Source organism: Plasmopara halstedii (assembly GCF_900000015.1).
Source record: "Plasmopara halstedii genome assembly, contig: Scaffold_614, whole genome shotgun sequence".
NCBI lineage: Eukaryota > Oomycota > Peronosporomycetes > Peronosporales > Peronosporaceae > Plasmopara > Plasmopara halstedii.
Genome location: NW_020187532.1, coordinates 1,069,003 through 1,080,398, shown reverse-complemented (window position 1 = coordinate 1,080,398; position 11,396 = coordinate 1,069,003). Strand labels below are relative to the sequence as shown.

The 11,396-nt window shown below is 44.8% G+C and overlaps 4 protein-coding genes across 4 annotated transcripts; 2 read left to right on the top strand and 2 right to left on the bottom strand.

Moving 5' to 3' along the window:
* Positions 1 to 446: 446 nt before the first annotated feature.
* Positions 447 to 1,145, top strand: PHALS_12247 (uncharacterized protein; the record flags this gene model as incomplete). The annotated part of the gene is made up of 2 exons (XM_024727759.1): positions 447 to 815; positions 885 to 1,145. The coding sequence occupies 2 exons, from the start codon at positions 447 to 449 to the stop codon at positions 1,143 to 1,145; spliced, it is 630 nt and encodes a 209-aa protein (XP_024578304.1).
* A 39-nt stretch (positions 1,146 to 1,184) lies between these two features.
* Positions 1,185 to 2,393, top strand: PHALS_12246 (ankyrin repeat-containing domain protein; the record flags this gene model as incomplete). The annotated part of the gene is made up of 1 exon (XM_024727757.1): positions 1,185 to 2,393. One exon carries the CDS (start codon positions 1,185 to 1,187, stop codon positions 2,391 to 2,393), a length of 1,209 nt encoding a protein of 402 aa, XP_024578303.1.
* A 20-nt stretch (positions 2,394 to 2,413) lies between these two features.
* On the bottom strand, positions 2,414 to 3,765 carry PHALS_12245 (homocysteine s-methyltransferase; the record flags this gene model as incomplete). Its single annotated transcript, XM_024727756.1, has 3 exons — positions 2,414 to 2,460; positions 2,526 to 2,573; positions 2,841 to 3,765. 3 exons carry the CDS (start codon positions 3,763 to 3,765, stop codon positions 2,414 to 2,416), a joined length of 1,020 nt encoding a protein of 339 aa, XP_024578302.1.
* Positions 3,766 to 9,617: 5,852 nt separating this feature from the next.
* Positions 9,618 to 9,928, bottom strand: PHALS_12244 (uncharacterized protein; the record flags this gene model as incomplete). Its single annotated transcript, XM_024727755.1, has 3 exons — positions 9,618 to 9,717; positions 9,784 to 9,846; positions 9,912 to 9,928. 3 exons carry the CDS (start codon positions 9,926 to 9,928, stop codon positions 9,618 to 9,620), a joined length of 180 nt encoding a protein of 59 aa, XP_024578301.1.
* Between the last annotated feature and the right edge of the window lie 1,468 nt (positions 9,929 to 11,396).

Sequence of the window (11,396 nt, the reverse complement as noted above, 5' to 3'; positions counted from 1 at the left end):
CCGTGTCGAACACTGGACTTACGGTCTCTGGCGGTGGAGCTAGTATCACCGGAGGCATTACTGTAGTAGACACTGGCATCACTGTCACCACTGGCGGAGCAAGAATTTATGACACTGGCACGGCCGCCGACACGCTTACAGTTATAAATACTGCAACTTCAGGAGTTTATTCAGACGCACTTTTGCGCCTGGACACTGATTTTTTAACGTCTGGTTTTTTTCTTATTAGTGCAGCTGTAGCTGGTGGATCGCCCAAGTTTTCTGTGGCAGCATCAGGATTAACCACGATCGACGGTGGTGGTCTAAGTGTCACTGGCGGAGTTACTATCACCAACACCGGGCTGATTGTGACTGATGGAGGTGCTAGCATTACTGATACCGGTACTACGACTAGCACGTTGTTGCTGAAAAATTCCGCCAGCGTCTTTAATAAAGCGATACTTTCCATGGACTCAACCGCAACTAGTGGCTTTGCCCTCATCGATGCCATGGTAGATGGTACATCTCAGTTCACAGTGACAGCAGGCGGTGCAACGACAATAGCATCTGGAGGACTTAGTGTGCAGGGTGGCGTGACTGTCGTGGACACTGGTGTGAACGTAGCGGCAGGAAACGTACTTATATCAAGTAATACTCAATCAGGAGCGACCAATACTGGTGCTTTAGTAGTAACTGGCGGCGTCGGGATTGGGCTCGACCTCCGCTGTGGTGGTACTATATTTGGCACAGTTGTCACCACACCCTCTGATGGACGCTTAAAAACAACGATACAAGATCTCACATCGTCACAAATGATCATCAATCAGCTACGCCCGGTACGTTTTCTTCTCTCTGCTGTCTAACATCCTCCACTCCAAACTTACTCCTCGCTCCGCGAACATCAGGTGACATATGAATGGCGACGAGACAAATTTCCATCCCGCAATTTTCCTGATGGGACATTCCCAGGATTTCTTGCAGACGAAGTAGAGCAAGTCCTGCCAGGTTTGGTGACAGAGGATGTCGATGGCTGGAAGTCACTTAACTATGTGGGTATCATTCCGCACTTAACGCGTGCTCTGCAAGAAGTTCAAAGTGAACTTAAGGCTCTTCAGCAGCAGATTTTAGAAATGCATGTCAAATTGTCTAAAACGTCTCAAATATGACAAATTCGAAACAAAGCTTTCCTTCTTATAATGATAAGAATGATGAGCTCGGAGCGTTTGGTGCTGTCGCTAGCTTTAGGCACTATACTCGCGGTGTGCGGCTTATATTGTAACAAATTATTTAATCGTCGTCGTCCAAAGAGCTTAGCAGCTGCAAGACTAGACGCGGCGCCTCGTGTACGACTCTCACAGCTGCAACAGTCAGGCTGTTGGGTGGCACTGTGCGGGACGGCGTTTGATGTGACTGGAGATCCGTTTTTTGACTTTAAGTGCGATGGAATTTACAGCCATTGGATAGGTCATGACGTCACGATGCTGATTTTGCAGTTAGGACTCGTGCCGGACGCTGCGGACGATGCGAAAGCAGTGAACAGCTACTTGGATTGCGAGTTGCCGTTAGATGCATTTCAGGGTGAAGAGGAAGTGAAAAAGCGACGGTATAAGCTTGTACAGGAGTGGTTTGTGCGCTTGTATTCACGTTTTGAGGTAATAGCCCAACTAAGCGACCGTTTTGTTGGTGAAAAGTGGGAGTCGCTTAGAGCGGAGCTCTTGTCGCCAGAATTCAGACGAAGCACCGGCGGTAAATGTCCGCTGGGATTCGGTTCGAAGACAGAGAGCAAGGTAGTAACTTATAATCTAGAAACGATAAGAAACCGGCGTTATATAAAATTTCAAGGGCGATGCTATGATGTGACGGATTCGAATTTATTCCACCCAAAGGATGGACAATTTGCACATTTTGTTGGACACGATATTACCTACGCGTTAGCAATACAGTCCGCTCGGCAAGAAGATTTGGATGTGATACCTAATCGAGCTTATACTTTTGAGGAACAGGTGTTATTGGAAAGATATCGAAAAGCTTTTGCGCGTGAGTTGTTCCTTTTGGAAGTGGAGAATGAAGAGATGGAGAGTGTGGCTAGGACGGAGACGGTTAATGTGCACCAAATCATCGAAAAAAGTGACAGTATGACGCAGAAAGAGTGTGTACATCGTTTGAAAAGAGCGCTTGATAAAGCAAGCAATGCTCAAGTTAACGCAGTTTGTTCTCGCACAACGATGACTCCATTACACAAAGCAGTGGAGAAAAATAGACTGGATCTTGTAGAGGAGTTATTACGAGCGGGAGCCGATGTAGAAGCGCGTGCAGCACTGTACGATGACGAAACGCCAATGCAAATGGCTCGGCGCTTTCACTTTGACGACATTGCCGCGCACTTGCAATCTGTACGAGTGGGCATCACCTGATGTTGCCGAGGGTTCGAGCATTATTGTGCAGTGCTTCCGTGCGTACTGCTTTTGAATACAATGAAGGCTATCGGGAAAATGACAAATATTTGAGGCTGATTGTGATTCAAAAAAATATGTTGCTCTTGTCACCTTCGAGATGTAGATTCACTTCTGTCAGTTTGCTATTCCATCGAAAGCCTTGTTAGCGCAAAAGGAAGAATAAGGTCAGTTTTGTAAGCAGCACTGAACAATTATTTCTGCTTGATTTGAATGAGCTCGAACATAATTCTTTGGATCATTTTTGCATAATCCAAGCTTCGCACTGTCATATTATCTCTACCAAAAACTCCACCTTGACTTGGCCACTAGCCTTCAGCAAATATTGTAAATTCTGAGTACAAACTTAGCGTCGACCTTGTCTTTTCAGCATTTGGTGAATACTTGCGATATACTCGGGTCCAATACCACAGCAACCTCCCACAAGTTCCACACCCAGCTCTATCCATTGCAAGATAAAAGTATTATATTTCTCCACAGCTAAATCTGTGCGTATGGCTTGTGGTTCGCTGTACTCCGCGAGAGCCCAATCATCCGGGATGATCGTAAGGCGATTAGCATATGCACCCAAAAGCACCCCCTGCTCGCGCAAAATTGCACGCGTATGATCATTTTCGTGCAGCTCTTTGAGTGCCTTACAAATTGCCTCAGGCTGAGAGCAATTAAAAAGGATCGCCTGCAGCTTTATGCCCGTTAAATGTGCGGAAAAACTGATCAACTTCTCAAATACATTGCACAGATCTTCTCCGCTTCGAAGACGTCCCTTACTATTCAATGTGAATGACACCATAATTTCCATATTTTTGTCACCATCTCTACTCCGATGCACTCCGAGCAATGCCATTTTGGCTTCACTACTCGACGATAATGTCTCTGCTAAGTAGCAATCGACAAAAGGGTTTAAAGTCTGAGCAATCAATGTATACATTTCAACTCCACTTTCATGATCGGGCACCCTGTCAGCTCTGTAACTCTCCAGCAAAGGAGGCAGCGACCCGCAGACTTTGGGTTTTCGTCTCATCGGGTCCAGGGACGCTGCTGTCCATTGGTCACATGCTTCTCGAGCCACTCGACCAGCTATTGTCGTGTATCGTTGAATCTCCTCGTCACTAAATCCAACACCGGGGGTCACTCCGTAATTGTTGCTCGTGATGCAATCAGCACCGGCGTCCAAGAACGACATGTGCACCTCCCGTAATAAATTATGGTGCTGCTCGTGTACAAGTGCTATCGCGGACCAAATGCGGCGATCGTCGGCGAGCCCACGGGCAAACAATTCTTCACCTGTCCCTCCATCTAGCAGTGTTACGCTTGGGATCTTTTGCGTAGTCATAGAAATTTAATTGATTATCATGATAAAATATGTCTGTACCTATTCTGCTGAGGGACAAGTGCAAGTGCAATGTGTAAGCACATCAAATCAATGCCCGCACCTGCCGATTGATTAAATTCAAAAAATTATTTTGCCCACAACCTATTCTTGTTTCGCCTGCTTATGGCATTGACGTCTTGCATGTGAATATTCTGGCTCTCAGCCATGGCGTCACTCACCCTGCACATGACGCTCGATCTCATTTAAATACCCCCACTGATTGTACTTCAAAGTGTAGTTAGGCAGATTACAGCAAGTTGAATTTGATCAACCGTTTCTCCCGACTAAGATCGGAGCCACTACGTGGCGGTTTTAAATACACCCGGCGTTTTACTACACCATTAGTGTAATATGGGGTAAAGTCTGTGGAGCCATGCAATGCGCTATTCAGTGCAAAATTGTTGTGGGAGTAACTCACCTTAACACCGCGGTCTCTTGGCGCAAGTGCTTCGGAGAATTCTTTCCACAATTCGACTTATCTGCATTCTGTCTGACTATCTGGATGCGGATGGTCAGCGGTTGACAAATCCAATATGGTGCCGAGCACATTGAACAATATTCATTGCAAAGCGCGAATCTTTATCCGATACAATGGCTACCAACAAGCATGTTTACAAGAGCGATTTGTCAAGTTAAAACTTTCATGTATCATCACTGGTCAGAGTTGCTGGGCAGCAGCGTGATGAGCCACCTTTTGCAGTCAGCCCACAAGAGAACCGCAATACCGGTATGACCCAGCGTATTTTTTGGGACATCTAATATATTAATGATAATCATGGATCGCTAACACTTTGCCAGGATCGGCAGAATATTCAAAGGGACCACCGCATTCTGTGAGGGTTAAACTTGTTGAGACGTTTGTGCTTGCCATCATGTACATTCGGACCATCAATACATGGTTCCGAGCAATTTGTCATTCTCTTGAAGGGTGACCTCAAATTATGACGTTGCTTATGTTTAATTATGCAAAACACAAAGTACTACATTGGCATCGCGGTGGACAATCACCACCTCCGGTTTGAATCCTACACTCCTGATAATATTCATGATCCAAATTATGCATCTAGTGAGGGGTCTTTGACTTGGAGCAAGGTCAGGCCGAAGACCCAATGGGACGCTAGATACCCCGTACATTACTCTGTACTCATGTTTCTCACCGTGAGACCCCACTCAATGCTGCGTGTCATGCGGAACAGTGTTGTGATATAGCAAAAATTAGACGGTGGGGGCGTGTATCCGAGCACTTCGTCAAAACGAGGCCAAAGTCTTCGAGTTTAAATCCGTCAGCCGCAGCATGTGTTGCGTCTGACCCGTACGCTGTGCGTATGATTGAGTAGCGACATCCCATCCTGCCACACGGCAGCTTATAGCCGGGCACCGCGGAAGCGCATTCACCATCACATTTGCAAAATCTTTACCACAGGGTGTACTCCGTAAAGAAGAATAAAAATCTAGTCAAGTTTGTAAGAAAAATATGTCGCTGTGTGCGAGGATTTATGATCGGTATGGATCGCGACCAGCTAAGACCCACACATGGATACTAGAATCTGACGAGGGCATACTTTATTGTAAATGATTTCGTGTCATGAACAGGTTAATTTTTTATTGCTCTCAGCAGGCGGGACTCAAACGCAATCGCGCTTCCATGCCCGCTGTATTCGCTATGAATAAAGCGCAGCCTATTGCAAGAGCAGGACGCCAATAACGAGGTGGAATGGCCGATCTAGAGCTAGAATCAGAACTATCTCGTATACGCCTCTTCTACCGCTCTACAATACCATTTGACGTAATTTCTAAGAGATTGGTGAGACTTCGTGCCCTTTCGGCATAGTTTACACTATTCTTGTGTAAGCAGTTGGTCATATCATACTGATACATCATTCCTTTGGGATAGATGTCCATTTTAATTGTTAATGGCCTTTATCTTAGCGAGACTGCCCGGATGTCATGCTTTTCGAATGAGGCATCCCAGAAAGAAAGTTTCGTAGAAAACAAAGGGGCACCAGTCTATTGACAAATGACTTATTAAAGCACATACACTCGTAAGTAATCTAGTCCATTTTGTACATCGGACGTTCCATAATCTGCTTGACTATGGACGAGCATATCGCGGAAAATGGGTTTGTACATAGGTACGATGTGGCCTGAGCGGTGTCGCCAGACAATTAATCGCCGCTGGTAAGATTTCCTATACTAACTGCCTTCACAGTAATAACAGTGTTTATTATTATATAAACACTTAACACTATAAACTCGAGTTTGGCTTGAAATTTAGTAAGGATTTTGCTTAGAATGTGACATCATCGGAGTATTTGCTACAGTAAGAGAATTATTGTCCTATCTCATCAGCCGCTGGTCGTTCCCGTTTGTTTTGTTGAAGGACCTGAATGAAGTGCAGCGGGCCATGTTTTGCAAAACTTCTTTTGAAGGAATTGGCGTTTGCGCCGAGATCATGGCTATTTAATCACGAAGAGGCTGAAGTAAGAGATAGTCAATTTCATTACTCGGCTCCGACTTTCTGTATCAGTAAGGCTCAAAGCAGGTGGCAGGAGGTATGTTGTAAATTCAAATGCAGTGTGTGACATGACTCACCACTTGATCCGAAAGCAACACGTTTGGTGGGTCTTTTGTATTGCTTTCCTGTACATATCTTAGAAAGATATTGGTTCCCGCTCTATTAAAGCTTCTGGCGAAGGTAGTGAGGGAAAGACCTTCCGCCCTAATCATTGCACGCACAATAATAATCGCTCTCATCCTTCTTCAAGAATGCTCCTTTCCTCGCACGAAGAGCCCTTCACACGTAGTGATGATTAAGCAGAATCGTCACATCGTGACAAGGATGAGTCATGCTACATAAGCGCATAGTCTGGTACGTTCACTCGCTACTTTTTGTTGCCCATCAAAATCGGCTGTGGTACAAAGATTAACATATTTCTCTTGTGCATCTCCTTCGCTCTCGCCTGAGAGGCATATCGAGCTCCCACACGAGGGAGGCCAACGAACTTCTCGCGGGTAAATAATAGCTGAACGACGCACGGAGACATAACTAGATTTTAGTGTACGCCGCGAAAGTCGTGGCCAATAGAAGATGAAGTAATTGATTTTGATGAACAACGCAATGACTTTAGCTATTGATAACAGTATCCCGAGCTTTATTAAACATGATTGGACCCATCCTGATAGATTAAAAGCGTCGTCAACGATGCCCGATGCGCGACTGTTGAAAACAGTAAATATTTTGCAGTGGCATCAAAGGTGTCGAATATTGATACCATTTTCGTAACACTCGTAAAGAAACTAGTGACTGTGTGACAACATAGTATAAGTCAGACTGTTTGAGAAACTATGTGGACGTTGACAGCGTGACATTTTATCTTGCCATAAAACTACTTTCGAGAAAAGAAGAATGTCGTAGCTGAAACGCCACGAACTAGGGTTTATGCACTAGGTGCTACGCACTTCGCTTTGAGTATAGCTTGAACGCATCTCTACCAGAAGTAGACACATTTTTAATACAGGCACAAAAACCATGGTTCTGCTTTAAAGTTGATAGCAATGATTTTTCTTAATCGCCTCCAGCAGAGCTCCTAGACCAGAAGCAGTGAGCCGCGGTCTTATAGTGGTTGGAAAATGAGACTTCTATCGCATTCTCTTCATACAAGTACGCTGGTTACGACGGAAATGAACAATTGTATGTCTCGGTCCTTAGCCTCTGGAATGATGGTGACGAAGAGCAGTGAGCTGTTGTCTCGTGTGCCAAGGCCAATCGAAAGCTGAAGTGGACAGGTGTCGCATCCTCCCGTACCTTGGTCGATGGCGACGGGTAATTCAAAGTCGCGAGTAGACGGGCCAGAAACTAATTTAGAAAGGATAAATCATCCTGGTCACGATCTAACGGTACAACGCCACCGTGTGATGTGCCCACCGTGCGGAGCAATAAAGGTCCATGTGATTGAGAAGAGAATGATTTGCTACTCAAAGACAGAGTTACAGGGAAAAGTTGTAAAGCTCGCTACCTCTGTCAGCACTTGAGCTTGTAGTTTCATTCCTAGAAGATAGTGATATGGAAGCGCAAATTGGTGCTGCCACCAAAATGTACCGTAGGGGAAGTAAAACTGATCCGTCATCATGCATGGTCCGTCACTGAAAACACTCGCAGAGCATTAAGTGCGAGGAGTATGACAGCTCTCCCTAAGGATACATGGATTCCATTTCAACCTTGTTGAAGGATAATAGGGACGTGGTGAAGCTGCATGGCGTGCTGCCCCCAAATCGGGGAATGTCACAATTTTGACCTGGTTCCCGAAGCCTTATCCCGCGTCATACCTAACTGAGCAAAAGTGTGTTGACGTGGACGCTCTCTTCCGTGCGAAACAAGAAGCGGGTCTGGTGAATAAATCAGTGCGCCATTCGGTACCGGCTGTCTGCGCTGCAAAGGTCAGCTGCAAATGTCAGATTGTGCATGTTTATAATATACTTCATGAAACCACTCTCCCGGACTAAACGCCTACTCCCACAAAAAATCAGCAACAGGAAAGCTTGTTTAGTTGTAATCAATTCTGTGTCTTTGACATAGTTGATAATTATTATCAACTGCTGATGAGAGACAATATTACTTTTTCAATATTGAGGAGTGTGCTCTGGGCGTGGTGGCTTATGCCACAGGGACTGTCTTAATGCACCAGTAATCTTGATGGTCTGGTGACGCAGATGATCAGACCATATCGTAGCAACGCACAATCTGGATTCGACGATTTATGTGTCTGTCGTCGCGTAGAGCACGTGAAGTCGAATGTAGAATGAAAGCTTAAGAGTGGTGCTCGAGTGTATCTGTTGACTACGTCATTCCCTAGTAAAGACACGCGTGTCTTTCGGGTGGGCGATGTAATCTTTAATGGTATACAAATCGCGGCCATCGGAGATTGGAAAATGCTTCTAAAACTAAGTGATTTGATGATGTGGCTTAGTGTGACAAACGCTCAACACAATTATTTCACAAAATTAGCAAATATGGCTCGGCACTCCACCAACTACGTATCAGAAATTCAAGGTGCTTGGGTGCGGCAAGAAAAGTAGTTACCAAGATTGGGAATGAAATCTTCATGTGTGCCTTTCTGCCGTTCCAACATAGCTGTGACGCATCATACTTGTTACAGGATGTGCACTACTCCAAGCTGATGTCGATGCGCATAAACTTGTACTCACGTTTGACTCTCTCCAACTTAAAACAGCATAAGAAAGTAATCTGTTCATGACCAGGAGCTACTTGATATATAGTATACCTCTGTAAACGACTCCAGCTGATCAACGTGCGAGTCTGGCTGTTCGGGATTCGCCTGCTGGCCTAGATAGAAGCCGTCTCTTATCTACACTGAGCAAGCGTCCTCGCGCACAGCGCCACATCCCTCACATAGAATCAAAAGATGGCTATCCTTCTTTGCAGAGTATGTATAGAGGTAAGTTATGAGGCAAGCCTGCCAAAAGTAGCGGCAGACGCTGTTTGCACCACTCCGACTAAAATTTCTCGCTTGTCACAATAGTGACGTCAATAGTTAGTGATAAGGCGAAATACAGCGTACAGGTTAAAGGCAACATTTCTTGCGCTGCTAAACACATTGAATAGCAACGAGTTGGGATCTCATATGCCGCTTTATCCCAAAACGCTCCGATGCATATTTGCCAGCTCAAGGCTTACCATCTGCAGTAACTTAACACTCAGTGTAAGTTAGTGCCTCGTGTTAAGGACATCAAGTACAGAATACTAGACAAGGCGAATAATAATCCGATGGGCATTGAGAACGGCACTTGCGCTGCTAAATGGCGGTCCGGTCCGCTTTCAAAGCGACGTAAACATTTAGAGCTACATCAGCCGCACATGGAAGCTTCATGTGGGTGCAGTTCAACCCCACACCCCTGTATATTCTCCTACGGTCTTCGTGACATCTCCGAGCAGACTACGCTTCAACACAGTCTAGTTACCTTGGAGGTTTTTTAATAAACACACCGATGCTATACTTGTAGCAGAAAGTATTCAACTTTGCTCTATCGGTAAGCAATACGAGCAGCATTTTATCTAGACCATATCAGGCACGATCATTATTGCGCACGTAATAGGTGGTCGCATGATATGTGGTCCGTAAGAAACCAGACACTACACTTTTTATCTAGCCCTACATGGGTGAGTTTTGATGCACCAATGTGCCAAAGCTGAACCCAAAGAGTCCATTGTGTAGCTTTAAGTAAGCAGACGCGCAATAATTAGCAACATGAAGTCATCACCTATAAAAATTTATTGTGCGCTGATGCAACGTTTCTTATAGCTATAGCTTATCTTCTTCTTCGATAGGCATGGCATCTCTCCAACTTTATCGTAAAAAATACAAGACAAGCGTTTTGTTCGACCGCTTAATAATCTAGGTATGAGCTCACAAATAGCTTGAATGTAGATGATGACAATCCTACGTTAAAATATACCAAAATTTGTATACGTCTTGAAGCTTGTGTTTCTTAATTTTGATGTTAATACAACCGTCAGAGTAGTATGATCTATTACGTTTTTACCGACTTATACATCACCGCTTTTATGTTATTCGGGACGCAACCTCAGCATGGCATGCTCCAGCATGGTCTGGTATCGTTGATATGATGTTAAAACCCGAAGCGAAAAGTTTATTATGCTCCATGTCTTTCCTGTCCTAATGTTACCACAGCTTTACCAAATTACTCACCTGTAATGCGATCTGGTCAGTAAACCATTAAAAAGGACGAGGAGCGTGGATACTGGCTAGGTACCCCACAATGAATCCTAAACATCGATAGAATAGTTCTTGTCATTAAGGGGATTTCAACCCTCCATCATGAAAGTAAAGCCACCACACCTTATTTACTTGACTATGCTGAGCTTGCTTTCGACACCAACAAATGTAATACTTATGCATGTAAAATATACTTATAGCTGCGATATCGTTCTTCAAAAGTATTGAGTGGTGTCGTCTCAACACCCCCACTCGCCATTAATACTTGTTGATCCTCGGCATTGACTTAATATTGACAACCGATGACTCGCGTATAAATCAAAAAATCAGCGTTCCGAGTGCGCTTGTCAGTATACCTAAAAGCTGACGCTTCGTGTCAATGTAGTCGATTGTCAAAATTCTCTCTGTCACATCCTCGCGTATGAAGTGCTGCCTACTGTTCACATGCTTCATCCGAACGTGGTATCCGGCGTTGTTGGCTAAAGCAATCGAACCTCAGTTGTCTTCGTAAAATTGTGCAACCTCAACTTGCTCGTGACCCATGTCCTAAGTATCGCCCTCGTCCAAAGAACGTCTTCAGTGCGAGAGCTGAGAGCCATATTCTTAGCCTCCGCCGAGCTAATTGCAATGATTCGCTGGTACTTGGGCTTGAACAACACTGGCGCTCCTGCAATAATGATCGTAACTCCTGAAAACGAGCGATTGTCATCGGTATTGCTACTCAATTCAGCATCTGAATATGCCTAACCAGTAATTTTACCACTGCCGTTGTAACGGGGTTACACTTACCCTCGTATGAAAGGGTGGGTCACAAAAGATGATGTGACCGTACAAAGG